The sequence below is a fragment of the Ammodytes marinus genome (assembly GCF_949987685.1).
Source record: "Ammodytes marinus genome assembly, chromosome: 20".
NCBI lineage: Eukaryota > Metazoa > Chordata > Actinopteri > Uranoscopiformes > Ammodytidae > Ammodytes > Ammodytes marinus.
In genome coordinates, this window is record NC_137224.1 from 9,995,000 (window position 1) to 10,013,631 (window position 18,632).

General features: G+C 39.6%; 1 protein-coding gene across 1 annotated transcript; it reads left to right on the forward strand.

The window, feature by feature from the left end:
• The first annotated feature begins 70 nt into the window (after window positions 1-70).
• On the forward strand, window positions 71-17,440 carry nhlrc2 (NHL repeat containing 2). Its single transcript, XM_080048677.1, has 12 exons — window positions 71-236; window positions 1,966-2,118; window positions 4,942-4,991; window positions 5,447-5,852; window positions 7,168-7,289; window positions 7,407-7,536; window positions 9,157-9,250; window positions 9,624-9,855; window positions 11,987-12,109; window positions 12,297-12,506; window positions 12,698-12,911; window positions 15,348-17,440. The coding sequence occupies exons 1-12, from the start codon at window positions 77-79 to the stop codon at window positions 15,614-15,616; spliced, it is 2,163 nt and encodes a 720-aa protein (XP_079904803.1). The 5' UTR covers window positions 71-76; the 3' UTR covers window positions 15,617-17,440.
• Window positions 17,441-18,632: the final 1,192 nt, after the last annotated feature.

The following is an 18,632-nucleotide window of genomic DNA, read 5'->3' on the forward strand; positions in this document are numbered from 1 at the left end:
TCTTTTTTTGCTGTCGTGTCGAAAGCAGCAGTGTGAGTTCACATCCGGAAGGCTTGGCTCAGCTGTTGTCGGAAACATGGCGTCCCAGTGCAGCCTCTCTGCCTTATTTCTTAACCAGACCGAGCTGGACTGCGCCGTGGAAGAAGCTTCGACCCAAGAAGAGAAAGAAAACCTCGCCTGCCAGTATTTGAAAACAATAGACGAGAAAGATCTCAAGATACCCGATTTCCAGACAGGTTAGCGCATGTTTACAGCTCTGGTTAGCTTAGCTTAGCACTGTCTCTGTATCAGCTGTTTAACTTGAGTTGACTTACTGCATGTCACTGCATGTCACTACTACTTACAGCACTCATACTGAACACTCAGGGTGTACTCTCCTCTTCTTTTCCTTTCTTGGTATTTAACTATACATTATTGAAATGCCAACGTATTGTCTCCCTTCATGTAATGTGTTTCTCTCAAGTGTTTTAAGAGTTTGTGTTCTATATCTCAAATATTCAGCAAAACGGATAGCGGTACAGTCCCTCCAATTTGAAGCAACACAAACTCATATCAAGCTAATGCAGGGTTTCTGCGGGTCATTAAAAAAGAATTATGAAGTCTACAATCCAAGATGCTTTAATTAAAATTAAGTTAAAAAAAATATTAAAAAACAAACAGACCAAAAAATTAATGTAAAATGTATATGAATTATGTTACATTTAATTCAAAGTAGCATAAAACGACAACTTAAAACATCTTAAATACTGTATATAATTGTAGGAACCCTCTCTTGGAATTTGTGTTGTTTAAACAACAGCATAATACTGATGAGATTAACATCACTACAGTTGTGTTTGTGGACAATTTTGGCCCATGATTGAAATATTTAGGGCTGGCTTTTCAATGCAGGTGAAATACATATGTAAGTAACAATAAAATGTTTTAATTCAAATGCTTATGGCGACTAAACTGCAGTCGGTTCCTCTGATGAGGTGGGCAATATTTGTGCAATATCTAATCACACCAGTAGATGGAGATCTACAGTAGAACATAAAAAAGCAGAATACACTGTGCTGGGTTTAAACAAACCCCCATGACAAGTGTTTCAACTGAACCTCATGGCAGCAAAATGTTGTTGTTTAGATTAATTGTGTCTTGAAAGTTGTAATCCTGTAGAGCCTAATAATCGGGCCTAATTTGACACATGATGGCCAAAAACACTTCTGGCTGTTTATGACTTTGGCCTTTTTTACTATATCCTATCAGGATTATCCTCAAATGCATCCAATTACTTTGCTTAAGATACACATAGGATATAAGCTATATTAATTTCCCCCAATGTCTCATTCTCCTCTTCACATTAATCTTACAATGACTAGCAGCTCAGTTTTAGACTACACAAATAGGATAAGGGTTTTACAATAATTTGGGCGGGAATTACCTTAATTACTCATTAAAGTAAAGTAAACCAATGGCACATGGAATACGGACTATTTGGGGTAACATGCAAAACCTTGTGTCCTAAGGTGACCAGATGAACAAAGACTTTGGTAGCATGAAATAGAATATTTTTGGAGTGAGCTATCTACAGTAATGCTGTGTGAGAGAAGTGCATGTGGAGGGTACAACTATTTCAATGCTGGATATAGGTGCTCAGTATACTGCAAATGTATTCATGCATGTGCAGTGCATGTGAGTTCAACATTACCAAGCACAACTTAGAATGCATGAGAGTGAGAGGCAAGTAAAAAATAAAATGATCAGACAGACGATCTAGAGAATTTAATTAATGGTGTTTAATAGCTTCATATCATAACACAACACTGCAAAGCTGTGAGCTCTGATCCATCAACTTTCCACCTCGCATTTGACGTAAATTCAGTATTGGGCCATACAGATGTACCCGCACAATGATGGTACAGTGTGACTAAGCATAATTAATCAGATGACAGCCTTATTTTCCACTCTGCGGTTTCGCTTCAGGCTTGGAATGGCTAAACACGGAGGGGCCTCTGTCTTTGAACAAGGAGCTGTCTGGTAAAGTGGTGCTGCTGGACTTCTTCACCTACTGCTGCATCAACTGCATGCACATCCTGCCTGACCTGCACCAGCTGGAAGAGAAGCACTCTGTCCAAGGTATGTATTGGATTTACAACGGCTTTTGAAAGCAGCAGAGAAAAAAAAATCTTTGATGTGAAAATAGAATATTCCCCAAGTAGTTTATAATCGCCGTCACACCTTTTTAATTGAATTAAAATTGAAGTGAAGGAGGTGTCATAGAATTAACCTGTAAAATTATTACAATTTAAGATCATCTGGTGTTAACATGAAGTCTGCTTGGAAAACACAGTTGGCAGTTTTGGTTTGTCCACATATTCAGTGGTGCATGTTTTTTTTTTTTTAAGCAATTGTACCCGCCAGCTATAAATAAACGGGTCATATTGAATTGTCAAGGGTGCCTTTTATTCTTTTTGTCAAGCACACACTCAGTGGATTGGGTTCTATCTATGACAGGCATTTGCAGATTAAAATTAAAAAGACGAGGCTGATGTTCTGCTTCTCAACAAATCTATCACTCAAATACTTTGACTTTCTCCTACCCTGTCTATGACACCCAGACCCCAAGCCCATTTTGTTTGTACTTAAGACAACACCCGGACAGTGTATTTCCATGGTTGTGCAGCAACTTGTCAATTAGTGCAATGGTTTGTGTCACTGATGTGTTTTTTGAGAAAAAGTTGTACAGACCTTATGAGGCTTCAAAGAGCAGAGCTTTAAGGAATCTAATACGTTGCCTTATGTCAATGTCTAATGTCACTTGAGTCTGTGTCATTTGGGGCAACAAAAAAAATTATAATCTGGGTGTGTATTATACTGTATGTGGAGCCGTGGCTTGAGGCAGCTTTAGTGTAACACACCTGAATCAGGAGTTTGATAAGGAAGAAGAAATGAAAAAAACATCTAGTTCTGCTGAATAGATTTTCTTCCTTTTTTCAAAAACTGTCGATTATGTTAGTGTAGTGGAGCGGACTTCTTTTTCCATACCGATTGATTTGCTCTCCATGTTGAATGGGTGGAAGATAAGATTAGTTTCATAAAGTAGAGAGAGCAAAAGCATTGGTCTGCCAGACTGCATATTATTCCTTCTAGTCAAACCACAGGTTCAAGAGGCAGCAGCCTGGCAGGCCTCATTGAGGGAACACAGTTCCAGTGGGGACTGATTATGCTTCATGCCTCTGTGTCAAGGGAGCATGTGTAAGTTCACTGGGCCACAGCCGTTGTATAGTATATCAACTCGACTTCTCTCCGCTCCTTTTCCAAGAGCGTGACCCCCCTTATCTCAGCTGTGAAAAGACGGTAACTAAAAATATTTCCAGGCTGCAGTGTCAGTGAGCACACAGCGTCCATAATTGTACCCGGCTGTAGTTGACTGTATTGCTCTTTATATATAGCCACTCCATGTAAAGCGTAGTCAGTCACATCCGACTTAGTCTGGCATCCCGCCGCTGGCCCTTCAGGGCGGGATCATCTGAGGAAGCTGTGCGGCTTGAAATTCAGTTGTGAGCTGAGTTAGGTACACATAACACACACACCGCACATTATCGCACACGCCTTATCTTTGGCACTGCTGCGGGTACATTCTGTTTGCTGCTCTGGTCAGTGAGGTGTGGGAGCCACCCTGTCCAGTCACTCCCACAGTCCACTTACCTCCCACCCACCCATCGTCACTGCAATCTGTGCTGGCCTGCTACTATACAGCTTGGCAGAGGCCATGGGTGACGAAATCCACTGCAGATAATGTGAGTTTGAAGGGGTTTTTAAATTGTGTGTTTTTACTTCTGCTGAAGGCGGCTCAGTGATGTGAGTTATTGTAAAGGAATCATCCAATTGACTCCATTTAAGGAGGGTGGAGAGTTTTTCTTTGGCTTTATTGTCACTGGGAGTGGCCTGTGGTGCTGTGCGCCAAAAAAGGCATTAAAAATCCAAACAAACTTTTTTGTTTGAAGGACAATTTAACTTGGAATGAGTGATTTCATTGGCTTATTAATATAAGACCATAATGATCCCAATTTTAATTTCTATTTTATTTTTTATTATTATTATTATTATGGTTGATAAGTAACAGTTTCAGACTCTACGTAAGTTCTCTGTATTTCAACATTATTCATATGTCTTAGCCCTTTATTATTATTGACTGCCCCCCTGGCACTGGCATTATCAAATCTTGACCGACAGCTAGTGCTATGCAAAACTACATGGATCACAGAAGACTCTGTTCAGAAAAGCATCGCACACATGTATTTTCCACTGTTTTAGGCCATTCGGTTGCATAACACTATAAACATCCATTTGCCCTTTTCGAAACCCAAAATAAATGCCAATTGCTCGCATTGTCTGCTCAACAAGCATGGCATTGTTAGTCTTTGATGGTTACTGAGAAACGACTGGGATAAATATTTACAGCCTTGGAGGCAATCAAAGATTACCAGGAAACCTCAATGAGACCAATGTTATGTTATGCCGGAGAGTTCCTGACCGGATAACATTAAGGCTAGACCCTCGGATGTGTTCAGTACAAAAATTAAACCTCTGTTTCCTTTATTCTATTATTATCTTAGACATATTATATCATCTGCGTATGTGATGTTTAACTCTCTTATGTGGGCTTGTTATTGATTGATCTAATGCAACACGTTGACGCAGTGATTTAAGAATAAAAAATAAATAAAGATTTTAAGGGCATTACTCAATGGACACAAGTTGAGCCATTTGTGTTTCCTTCGATTAACTGTCACACACTTGAGTTAAGTAAAAAACTGTCTGGAATTGTTTTGTTCTTTCTTTGGGGGAGAGAAGCTCAAACAAAAACAAAAATATGTCCTGAAATGGCAAATTCTGATAAGCCAAACCACTTTACTGTTATCTATTTTTTCGTTGTTTCCCTCTGTTCAAAATCAGATGGACTGGTTGTTGTTGGCGTACACTCGGCTAAATTCCCCAATGAAAAGGTAAGTGTTTTCATTGTTCATCACCGCTATTACCTTCGGGTCGGTTGGTCTTGTTGTGCTTTCCTTCTGCTTTTCCATAGCTGCAAAGTGTCCACAGATATATATATACACCATTTAGGGACACTTGTCTTTAATACTGTTAAAATTGAGTCTAATGCAGTACAGTAGTTGTGAACATGAACCGCTATTTTCTGATTTCTATTGACCAGAAAACATGCTGAAGATATTCCTGATATTAACATTCTATTCTATTTAAGGCTTTTATGAAGTTAATGTGGCACACTTACTGTATATATGACAGCAGAATATTATATCACTTTATTGTCAAGAAATGGTATTGGCAGATTATTCAATGATGAAAATGATTTACAGTTTGTTAATAAATAAAATGTATTCAAGAATAGCTCTTGAATTCAGCAACCGATTCACAGCTCTTTACTTCTTTGTCTTCAAAGGTCCTGGACAACATCCGCAGCGCTGTGCTCCGCTATGACATCGGTCACCCGGTGGTGAACGACAGCGAGGCTAGCCTCTGGCACGAGCTGGAGGTGTCCTGCTGGCCCACTCTGGTCTTACTGGGTCCCCGTGGCAACCTGCTCTTCTCTATTGTGGGCGAAGGCCACCTCGACCGGCTATTGCTTTTCACAGACATCACCCTCCGTTACTACGCGGAGAAGGGTCTGCTCAAGACTCACACAGTGGGGATCAAGCGCTACCGAGACTCCCTGCCACCCAGCCTCCTGTCTTTCCCCGGCAAAGTGGCCGTAGACGACAGCAAGAAAAGGCTAGCCGTAGCAGACACTGGGCATCACCGCATTCTGGTGGTATCTTCGAGCGGGCAGCTGCTGCATGTAATAGGAGGTAAGAACTTGATGTAAAGAAACATCATGCAAATTGAACTCAGTCTATTGGCGTTCAAATTGCATTGGTGGGGGGAGCGCTCCTGGTGTAGTGGTTAGAGCGCCTGCACACAGAGGCTCAGCCCTCAGAAGCAGCAAGACCACGGGTTTGTTCGAATCCTTCCCGTGGTCGTTCTCTGCATTTCATTCCCCGCTCTGCCACATTTCAACTCAGCCTTTCCAAACTATCCAATAAAGATAATAAAAAAATAATAATCCTAAAAAAATTGCATTAGTGACTGGGTTGGTTTGTTGGGGCCTCAATGTGTCATCATTTCTGAGTTGGTGGAGGGAAAATGTAACTTAAAAGTCCTCAAACTTCCACTCCAAGGCATTTTGAAAGAAAGAACAAAAGTATTTCTCTAATAATACGTGCTGTGGATACAAATTGAGTATTGACTTTGCTTTGCAATCATCACAACAATATTTAAGCATTGCTGATATTTTTAGATTCCTCACATGCCTCGACAACCCTCAGAGGAACCACATGTTAGTCTGTGTTGTTCCTAGACCAACAGAGTGGTTGGCAACAGCAGGGACATAGTGCATGCTGGGAACTGGCATTGACTTAAATGTGGACAAAATGAGGGGCAAAAATGCAGATTTGTATTCTTTTCGTATGGGTTATCCCTATTCAGATATAGAGTGAGAACAAATTCTAACATCTATGGTATTCATTAAGACACACTCTATATTTAAAATAATATATATACTACTGTATATATATCTTTTTTTTGTTCTGACAAAATGGACTGATGGTCAGCTGTGGTCATGAAGGGTACTATAAATCAACCACCGTCACAAATTAAAATAATGAATACACTTCCAGAAATTAGAAGTTGTAAATGGACAAGTATGCCTGTACGCGTCTTTCATGTTATTAATCATAATATAATCTGTCCTTTTAATTTTTCTTTCTTCTAAAAGTTGAGGCAGGTAAGATTAAAATGTCTGAAATGAAAAGATAAATGATTTATTTCAAGGAACAATTAAAACAATTGCCTGTAACCTTTCAATGTTACAGGCAAACGTGGTCACAGTGTTTCCCTGCAAAGCTCTATTATGACATTGATGGACGAGTGAATCTAATAGGAACACAAACATAGCCATCTGATCCCTCATTAGAGATTGTAATCATGTTGTGCAAGTGTTCCGAGTCTTTTCATCCTTTAAAAAAAGAAAAAGAAATAAGCTTTGGTGTGTGTATATAGAGAAAGGTATATAAAAAAAAAGACTTCTTGGCTTAATATGATTTAAAATGATAATTTCTGTTCTAGGGCCTGAAAGCGGGAGACGAGATGGTGACTTGTCGGAAGCTTCCTTTAACTCCCCTCAGGGCGTGGCCATCAGAGGTGACGCCGTATATGTGGCCGACACAGAAAACCACCTGATCCGAAAGGTAACGTCTTAAATTATCTCCTTAAAAATAACAAAAATTGTATTATTTGTTATTGAATTTGAAAGTCTCTTGATGCTTATCTGTACAGTCATGTCCGTCTGTGTTTTTGTCTATCAGATTGACCTTTCAGAGGGAAGAGTCAGCACTCTAGCTGGAGTAGGTTCTCAAGGCACAGACAAAGAAGGTGGGGCCATGGGTCCTCAGCAGCCCATCAGCTCTCCTTGGGATGTGACTCTTGGCAATGCCGGTGAGTCCGACTAGAACTTCAAAGGGGCAACATTTGTTATTCAAAATCAATCATTTTGTTGCGATCACACATTTTTTAATAAAGGGTTTGCAGCGTCTGTTTATTGTATAAATTAGAGTGAACCCAAGAACATGCACCGATACTTGACTTGATGTATGTTCTTGAATAACAAAGAACAACAATTGTTTACACATTATATTATTGCTTTTAGACTTTTTACAATCAAGTGGAGCCCCTAAAACAGTTGCAATCGCTTCATTGAGGAATAATCAATAAACATATGGGACACATCCTCATTTTGTTCTACTGAAACAAACTGCTTTATATACCTAACAAGGTCTTTCAAATTATTCTCACTAAGTAGCCTTAAACCTCCACTTCCAAATCAAAGCATAATCCCTCTAAATTCTCTGCTTTTATTATTTTGCCTTGAGCACAGTTTCTTTTATTATTAACCTTGTTTAATATGTCCCATACAGCGCCCATTTTCTTTATTAAAGCAGAAAGCTTTTGAAATCTATCAGACCTTGCAACCAGCAGGCATTCAGGTTGCAGGTTTAAGATCAGTCAAGAATTGGCCGCCATACACGGAGATGCTCCTGTCAGTCCGCACTGTATGTTCATTTATCAGAATTGTTTTGCTCTGCGAGTAGGGCTGGAATCATATACTCTATATGTTTGTTATAAAAGTTTACTTTTAATTTTTACCATCTGTTTTTCTGACAACGCAATGACTTGAATTGAATGTTCATAGACATACAAGTGAAAAGTATTATTGTAGACATTTTGGGGCCATTAGCATCATTAGTTTGCCATAGCACACATCCCTTATTACGCAAGAGGTAGTAATCAGTCCAAGCTGATGGGTGATACAACCTGCTGATTTGCACATCCACCACATGGTCTGAGGATGCGTTATCAGACCTTCCACTTGACTAACATTGCCCTCTGAGAGTACATCCAAACACTCATTTGCATATTCATGACTTATTCACCCATGTGTATGAATATTAAATCAAAGAGACCCCTACACCTTTTTGAACTGTAAAGTACTTCAGTGACATGGAGTTGTTCCCGACAGTCCACCAGATGTGATCGAGAAGGCCTGAGCTCTGAGAATGGCATCAAAAATACAACTGAGATGCTGTGTGTCTGTAAGGGCTTTTGGATCCATCATGATGACAGCCTTGTCTCTGCCGAATGCCTCTGAGGTTTGGCATATGGCATATGGCCTGTGTCAAGGCCGCCTTCACGTAAAAACTGCCTTTCTGACCATTTCTGACAGTCGACCCTAAGAAAACAATCCCAACTTTTTTCTTAATATTGATTCAGCATAGATTTTTTATTTTATAATCATACTATAAGGAAGAGGTCTCTGTAAGTAATAGTATATATATTGTTTTATCTCGGAAACCGCTCAGCCAATCGCCTTCACACACTGAAACTACTGCAAAAACCCGGGTGAAAGGTGTGAAAAGATGCGCATTTATTTTGGACTTAAAATGCAAAAAGTTGTGTAACACAACTCAAGTGGCTACACTGGCACGTCCTGAACGGGCAAGCCAGAGTGTAAAATGGATAATAATGATAATGGATACATATTTGTGTTTGTTTGTGTAGGCGGAGATGAAGATAACGTGCTGTGGATAGCCATGGCAGGGACCCACCAGATCTGGGCTTTGTTCCTAGCAGATGGGAAGCTGCCCAAAGGAAGGTGAGAGAGTGGTATATGACCAACCTTGGTCACTTGGCACCAGCCACCCTTCAATGGCCCCTAATAACTCTTCTCCAAGAATAAAACCCATTAAAAACAAATAAAAACTCTGCCTACTCCCACACAAACATTGTTATATATGTGTGGCTGGCTGTTTGACAGGGAGTCAACAACGTAAACTATGTAATAATATGTCAGGGTTAATCTTCACAGCAGAGAGGGAACTCCATCATGAGAAATACGCCTAGCATGATCAGAGAACTCACATCAATGACAAATAAGTAGTATATTTCCTGTTTTTAAAAAGTCTACATTTTAAGCAATGAATTGAAGTGTTTTTTTTCCTTTGTGCTCTCTCTTACATGGTAAATAGTGAGTCCAAGGCCGGGACTTGCATTCGATGGGCAGGCAGCGGCAACGAGGAGAACCGAAACAACTCCTACCCCCACAAAGCTGGCTTTGCTCAGCCTTCAGGTCTGGCTTTAGCCCCCCAGGAGCCCTGGAGCTGCCTGTTTGTGGCCGATAGTGAAAGCAGCTCCATCCGCACACTGGCACTGAAGGACGGAGCCGTCAAGTCACTGGTTGGGGGGGAGAGAGACCCTATGGTGGGTGTGGAGGAATTTAGAACTGGATGGATATATTCTTTTAAACATTATTTCCTACTTTTTCTTTACATAAAGATGATCCGGGCTTTTCTAAAACAAGCACTCGGTGAATTCAAAGTGGTTTTAACAAAGTTTCCCTCTTCTGTCAAATCAAAGTCCATCCCTTCTTTCATAACTAGTTACCCGGGTTGATTTTTCTGGTCGATATTATCATATTATATCATATCATATATTATATATAATATGATGATATAATATTAAAGACCTAGCAGTGAACGGATGTTGTCTTTAAAGCCCATTCCCAGAGCTGAATAACCTCTCATATAGTCCTTTCAATAGTTATAATACAGCTCTGTCGCAATCTATCAACAGATACACACACTTTAAAAACTTCACATTCATCTGCCACATATTCAGTGACTTTAAAAAAATGTAAAACACTTGGACGATTCCAGAGAAAAAAAATATTAGACAAACCTTTGGATAACTGCGTGCGTGCGCGCGCGCGTGTGCGCGTGTTTAGAAAGTCCCGATAGGCTCTAAAGCTCGTAGTTACACATAAGAACAGGGAGTCATTCCAAAAAGCCGCACACATTTTATTCAACATGGTGGTAAATCAGCGATGGAACATACAACCTAAACATGACAAGTAAATGTGCATCTGAGTTGACATATGCACTTTATATGGCAGTACATTTCACCACCATACTGTATATTTCTGTTTATTGATTTCCTAGCTCCTTTTTAAGATTTGTTGGTCTCCTACTGAGCTGTCGTTTGTCATCTTCTTTCTGGAATCCTAATATCAAAACCCTCTGTCCCTTCACATTGATCTTCTCAAATGCTTAAGACGAGTTTATAATTTGCTGACAGTATGGTAGTAAGTGCCAGGAATCATTTGATTGTCTGACCAGGTCTTTTTTGAGAATGACCCTGTGTCTCTATGACCTGCCTAAATATAGGTTAAACAAAAACAATTACCATTATACATTGAGCTCTTTGAATGTTTTAAAGGAATCGCCATTTCCACTATCAAAACTGTACGCTACAGTTAGCACTTAGCAGTAGCTCGCTTAGCATAAAGATGTAGAAAACGGCTAGCCTGACTGTTGAAAAGGTCTAACTACTGGGACCATTGAAGGTCACTAACATATTATATGTGGTTGGATTAATCTGTACAAAAGTCTATGTACAGCAAGTTTTGGTTTTACTAACTGTTGTATAAAATGTCTTAATGAATTAGTTTCAGGGGATGCTGTTAGGCAAAATTTTATCTTGAGAGAGAGGAGCCGTAACCTTGTTTTTATGCGTAGCTAAGTAAACCATCTGCTGGCTAAGGCTTCATATGCAGACATGAAAGTGGTATCAAAGATGATAAACTTATTTATTTCCTATTACTGTTCCTTTAACTTAATTATAGTTGTTTGTGTTAAGGCCTAAACCTTTTAAATGCCTTTTTTTTCATATGGTAAAGCTGAAAGTCAGGTCAGGAATGCTGGGTATCTTTGTGTGTTGCAGTGCTTGCACCAAAATGCTCGGTTTTCCCATTCTTTTTTTTTTATGTCATACAAAAATGGATGGTATAGAAATGTATGTGTGGGTCATTTTAGCCTGAAACCATCTGTAGCACTAAAAGGTTTTCACTTCATTAGCTTTTTGTCGCTTTCAGATAAACCATGAAGAATAGTCTTTTTTTAAACATATTTTTTCACATAATCCGAAAATGGTCCCCTTTGTAGTCTTTAAATTACATTTATCATTAAATCCTTGAGAATGACTCCTCCAACTAAATTTGACAGAGCGATTAATATTGTAAACTTTCGGGGGTTTCTAACAAATGTGGTATACATTTCTTGTCACCCATCTTATAGATTTATTATTCAGAAGCCTTGGAAGCCATGTTTTGATTTGAAGGGTTCTCCAAATGAAAAAGTGATAATTTAAAATATATGGGAAAGTCTTCTGCTTGAATTTTCAACCCTTTATCTTGATGCTCTGCCTTTCTTCTCCTTCCAAGAACTGGTGTTGTTTTTTAATTCAGTTAGAGGCAGTCACATGTAGCAGTTTGGGCATTTTAAGGTTTTTATATCTTCATTGATCTCCCCTGAACCTTCTGTCTTCTTTGAACCAGAACCTCTTTGCTTTCGGGGATGTAGATGGGAAAGCGGTTGGCGCCAAGCTGCAGCATCCTCTCGGTGTTGCCTGGGCTCCCGAACAAAGCCTTCTCTATGTGGCCGACTCTTACAACCACAAGGTAACTGTTGGGTAACTGTAACAAGGCAGTATTTCAAAGCTAAGGCACATTTGATGCTTCTGACGTCATAATTGGTTCCTTTAGCTCGTTGAGTGGAGACTGAAAAGCCAGCATCTCCTTTTGATCTAAAATTGTGTCTGTAACACACAGCCTGTTGTTGTGTCTATTTGACTGTGATTATGTGCAGATCAAGGTGGTGGACCCAAAGACAAAGCAGTGTAGCACATTAGCAGGGACTGGAGAGGCTGGAGATACTCTGGGCCCTGCATTTAACAAATCCGGCTTCAATGAACCTGGAGGGATCTGCGTTGGAGATGGCGGAAAGCTCCTCTATGTAGCTGATACCAACAACCACCAAGTCAAAGTGCTGGACCTAGCCTCCGAGACAGTCTCACTGGTGAGAGACGCGTGAGTGCGTGCGTGCGTGCGTGTGTGTGTGTGTGCACGATGACCTTGTCCACGGTGCGTTAATCTATCCTAAGAGCTTATGAATGAGAGGAGTTTGGGTAAACGTTACAAGGTCATGATGTGTCAATAGCTTTTATCTCTTTGCTCCGAAATCGATCCAAATCTCTCTCCTGTCTCTAGTTCCCTATCTCCATGGACTGCACTGACTCAGTACCTTCAAAGCCCCCGGGTCCTGCCAAAGCCCCAACCATGCCTAAATCAGCAGCCAGGAAAGAAATGCCACCAGCGGCGGTGTGTGCAGGCCAGACTCTGGTCATGTCACTGACCTTGTCGCTTCCAGAAGGAACCAAACTCACCCAAGAGGCCCCCAGCTGCTGGGTTCTCTCAGCTGAGGGTAAGACAATTGCCCCAAGGTCTAACGTTGTTACAAATGTCATATATGTAAATGTTTCATTCAGATGGATCGTATCAGTTCATTTGACTTCATACCCTGAGAAAGGCTCAACAGTTTGCAAAGCTTTACAGGTCGCTAGCATATTTTATTGAAGCTAGCTAACATTGCTAGCTAAAAAGCATATCCACCATGACTCATCGAAAAAACAGGGTCTTCATTATGCATTACAAATATATCATGCCAAAACACTGAGGCTACACAGTGGAATACATGGAAATAAAGGATTGCCAATGTTTTCGTATTACAGAACAAACGGATAACAACGGAAAGACTGTCAGACAATGAACTTTAGGTTGGTGTAATATTGTACAGTAGCCCACTTTAGCCTTAATATTGTGGGTAGGAAGCTACTAAGCAAGGCAGTAGCAAACAAAAATTCAAATTAGTCAATTTCTTACACTTTTGCTCTTGGGTTTTTGTTTTAAAACCTAATATAAAAACATGAACCCAAAGCCTTTGTATGCAGAGTATGGCTTTATGCTATCACCCATTTCATACCAAATGTGGAGAAACCCAAAGATTGATGGAGCTGCTGTGCCCAGTGACAATTGCTTTGACATGATTGGAAAATTGTTGTCCTAGGGGAGGGATTTAGTAAGCAGTCAGTTGTTAAAGAGCCGAAGTATTAAACAATTGCATATCCGCTTCGGGGTTAATTGAGGAGAGGTGGAGGCATTCAAGCGGCTTGACTAGTCCCATTTCCACACTTCATCAATTTGCTGTATGTGTGAAGCTGCATTTGTTTCTCCAATTACCCAAATTCTAACTCATACTGTGCATATCATAATTAATTCATATTTTTGATTTTTGGATTGAAAAGTTGTTGTTTTTTTATTTGCAACCAAAACTTGTTTTCTACTTTTTATTAAAAAAAGCTGGAAGTGAGCCTCTCAACCTCTCTTTCTAAGCTGTATTTTTGTCTATGTGTCTGTTGAAAAACAATGGAAGTGAAGGATGCTTAACCTTCATTTACACCCTACATGAAGCAATTTCTCAGCACGCACCATATTTTATTTATAGTTATCATCTGAGGGATGGAAGAATACTTAAGGCTGTTCGGGACTTGTTTTGAAGTGCCAGTGAGGGTATACATTGCATGGCTGTTTTTATATAGGTTTTTAACTGCTTAAAGCCTTTTGTTTAATATCTGACCCTGAGTGTGAAGGGATTTGAGATATCATGTGGTGAACGGTCAGTTCATTATTAGGTTTCAAACAAAAGTGGTGCAGCATGCAGTCAACGATATCAGCGCGCTATTTTTAGGACGTTTTGATAAGACGACATGCCTTAGTTCACATAATTAGCCACCGGGCTATGTTACGTGATCCTCCGCTGTACGATTATACCCAGTCTAGACTTATGCTGATCAGATCAGAGCAGAGGCAGGAATTTTAATGGATCAAGTTAGAAGTGCACGGCCGATCTAAATTGTTTTTTACTGGGCTTTTTAGAAATGGCTTCCCTGGGACCTCATGTTAGCCATCGGCTTCATTAATCACCGCTGGCATGGAGTTTGACGGTCTCTCTGAAATAATGTTTTTCTCACTGTTAAAGTTGTAGCCATTTTCTTTTTGACTTTCATTTATCATTCAGTGGTCGTGTCTCATTAAATGTGTATTTATTTTATTTTATTTTATAAAAATATCCCACATTCCATCTGATTTCAGTGGCGTAATTTTGGTTTTTGGCTATAATACAATAGAGAAGTCCGTGTAGCAGTGATGTTTAATGCTCCAACTCGAGCTAGTACACAGGGAGCACCTTGCAACGCTCAATTGCAACATTTTCATTCAGACACATCTACCCTCTTGCATTGTTTCTGATCTGGGTTCAAATTAAGGATTGCTCTTGGTTTTAGCCTTGCATCGCTTAGGATGGCAATGTCGGACGGTCCACTTGTTTGGGCCACACTGAAACATCTCAACTATTGGATGGATTGACATGACATTTTGCACAGATATTCACGGTCCTTAGAAAGTGTATCCTATCAATTTTGTCATCGCTAACCTTTAAACTAGCGCCATCATCAGGCCAATATTTGACTCAAATACCTGCCGAACCAATACTAATCCCATCAGCCTTTCCTGTTCTTCTTGTCAATTGCTTGTCATCAAATGTTAGTGTGCACACACACCAAACTAAAATGGTGAACATTGTCACAACCTTATACATACTTTACGTTTTTATCTTAGCATTTAGTTAACACAGCAGCTGTGTCTAAGTCTTGCATAGCCGTTTGGATAGCTGCAGACTCTTGTTGTAGACATTGAATAGCATTACTATTATTTATCTTAGTTTTATGTTTCTTTCTTTAATAGCCAGACTATAAATGTTAGCATTAGGACTAAACCATTATTTTTCCCTGTATTTTCCCAGGTAATGAGTGGCTGCTAGAAAATCCAGTGGTCACCGGTGACATTGTGGATCTGTCGAAGCCCCTGTCCATCTCAACCAAACTTCCAGCTGTTTTAAAGGACTCAAACAGCAATGCAACTGCAAGCCTCACGTTGGGTGTATGGGTGTACTACTGTATGGAGACAGGTAACACCTGTATGATGAAAGCAGCCTCCTTTACCCAGCCTCTGCAAATAAGTGCCAGTCCCGGAGAGGAGGAGGTCACTGTGACTTTGGCTCATGCGTTCTAACACCTCTCTCTCAGCGAATCTTATTTATTCAATTTCAATTTCAATGGTAACACAGGATTTTGTGAAACGGTTCCACTCACTTATTTATGAAAACACCATTACAAGACTTTATGAATGCAAATATAGATATAACAAAAAAACAACATAACTAGTCACTTTTAAATTATGTAATTGGCAGGTGGGACTGATGGTGTTTCAGTGATTGACAGACAATTAAAAGCTGAAGCCTCTGAATAGCTCAATATTTTCACCAGAACCTCCAGATGGATGTGAGACTATTTATATTCAGGTGTTGCCAACAAAATCCATTTCTTACCCAACGACTTCCAAGAGTTAGTTAATGAACAATTTCTGCCTTTTGAAAAATTGGCGGATGCCTTCTGTTTGTGTTTGAAAACATTTCTCACAAAAAATTAAAGCTTTTTCACTCTCAGTCCCTCAAGTAATTACATAGTAAGAATATCAAATTAAGGGACATTCAATGGAGCTCGTATGTGATTCAGACTTGGAGAAAGGAGTTTTATTCTGCCTTTACTCACACTAATTGCTTTTTAATGCTAATTTAAACTCACAACCAGTTTCTCTAAATTTATGACTTTCATAGGGATTGTTAAAATGGGCAACCAAAAATCTCAAACCTGTACCTTGAATCTCAGTCCAGGGAAAAGAACTAGTTAGTGGAAAAGAACCGAAAATAAACATATTTGTCTTAAAAGGTTGATGATAAATTATCTATGCAAACAGACAATTTTTATTGTCATTAATATTTTAGAAATGTCCTGATTCTGAGAATTAATCACATCTTCACTTTTAATTTTTAAAATAATATATTTCAATGTATATGTTGCGTTTACAGTAAGTCAGCTTGGATGGTGCCTTCAGGCACATTAATCAAGCTTTGATAAATATTTGTCTAGCCTACACATGTTTACAGTGTCTGAAAGGTTACGCTCATATCTTTAAGTCTCCTTATATGACTGATTACACTTTATATTATGATTAGTCGTGACCCGATGGTCCCTTTTTGATTCAGGCCCTTAAATAATGCTCCTTTCCAAGTAATAAATAAAGTGCCTGGTTTTCAGTAAGAGGGAAGCAACCTCCTGCTGGCTGGTGACACCGGCCAGCTGCTGCCTGTGCACAGCGAGGGATATTGTTATAAGATAGGCTTATTAAAACCTTTTATTAAAACCTGTTTTTTTACACTCCCTGTCTAGATGAAGAGATTCTCTAATAATGTATATTGTAATTGGTAATAGTTTTTTTAAGACTTATGAGCTGTTGTCAGAAATGGACATGGGAGTGTTTTGGTTATCATCGCTGTCATCATCTTCCCACAACATAAGTGTGCTTGTCAGAATGTTTTTTATTTGGTTTGGATGGCTTGGCCCAAGTGCCTTGCTAAAGGGCTGCTACTGTATGGATGGCGTGAACCGAGGACTCTTGTTCCGTATCAGAAGCAATAACAAATGTATATCTGTAATGGGAGAAATGTGTTATTCCCACACACGTTTTTCATTTCAAATGAACTGCGGCAGTTTTGCCAGTGCGTTCTCTCAGTTCTAACATCCCTCTAGTCATTTTTAATGAACTGTAATGAGCTTGAGTGGCGGCTGGTGGGCATTCAGTTCCTGATGTTGTCCCAAGTGTTGAGGGACCTTGTTTATACATCTGATTCTCAACGCTTTGCTTTAACCTGTAGCAGAGCAATGCAAAACCAATAAAATATTTTTATATCTGGTCTTGCTTGTTTGTGCGCGTGTGTTTTTATCTCCACAGAGTAGGTGGTGAGGTTTTCCTTCAAAGAGCATTGCTGAGGAGGGCGGTGGGGGTTGTGTAAGTGTTGTATGTGTCTGCTTATTCTGTTTTTTTTTTGTCTGTATGTGAAAAATTTGTAAAACCACGAAAATAAAAGTTTAAAAAAAAAGAGCATTGCTGCAATTCCATACACATTCTCAACATTTTTCCCAGCCTTCTGTATCAGGTCACTTTGCATAGCTACATCTAATACATTAATATATGTAACAACCAGCAGCTGCACTATGTGAGATATGGTCAAAAGCTTTTCTAATGAGCTTGATCCCTCATAATTTAACCCCGAGGCCGGGTTATCTGGGAGCTGACCTCAGCTGTCCAACTCCTTGTTTCCCCTATCTGACGCCTTTCACCAGAAGCAGCACATTTTCACAGACTATAGAAGTAATGAACCACTCCAGCCCCAGTTTTGGTAGCAAGCAAAGTCACCAACAATTGCCTTACGAAACCAGGTCGGCTTGTTTACAGTTAAAAAAAAAGGAAAATTAGACTCACATGGTGTGGTCTGATAAAAGTTTTATTTATATCATAAAAAGTTATCACGAGGACACCTTTTTATGATGTCCCGAGGTAACTTTTTGGCTTTGTGTTTTTGTTCCTTTTGGAGTAAAATATGAATTGAATGTCAGACAGATGTTTTTGGTAGTACACAGAACGTGCGGAAACGCCAATCCAAAAAGGTGTCGGAACCAACAAATGTTCAAATGTCACCTTAACAAAAAAGGAACATTTGTTTTCTAAGGGTTCTAAGGTTCTTTTTGTTTGTTGATGAAGCAGACCTTTGTCAGCACATGAGGGGTGTCGGATACATAGAACAAATGGTCATCAATCAATCGGCACACCTGAGGGGATAGGACAAAGCACCGCAAAGATAAAGCCTGCATGCTGAAAAGACCAGACCAGCAACGTGTTTCCATGTGTGTCACAAGTTCGCAACACTTTCTGGCTTTACTACCCTGTCTGTGACCCATGCATTTTTACCGACTACTCTTTAAAAACAGGCCACAAATATATAGTTTAATTCATTTGGAAAAAAGGCTTAATAATTAACCAAAACAGAGTAAATGGTGCACTTGTTGAAGGCTATTTTAAGCCTTGAATTAGGTGTGCTAGCTAGTGGCCATTTAGGCCAGGCAGATAATGTAAGAAACCTGTGTGACTGTACACTTTACGCAGCTTTGCATTGTTGTTGTTTTTGTCA

Bases quoted from the DNA above. Each gene is read 5' to 3' on its own strand.
- nhlrc2 (XM_080048677.1), top strand. From the start codon at position 77: ATGGCGTCCCAGTGCAGCCTCTCTGCCTTATTTCTTAACCAGACCGAG. The intron at 237-1,965 runs GTTAGCGCATGT...GTTTCGCTTCAG, and splicing joins GATACCCGATTTCCAGACAG to GCTTGGAATGGCTAAACACG. The intron at 2,119-4,941 runs GTATGTATTGGA...GTTCAAAATCAG, and splicing joins AGAGAAGCACTCTGTCCAAG to ATGGACTGGTTGTTGTTGGC.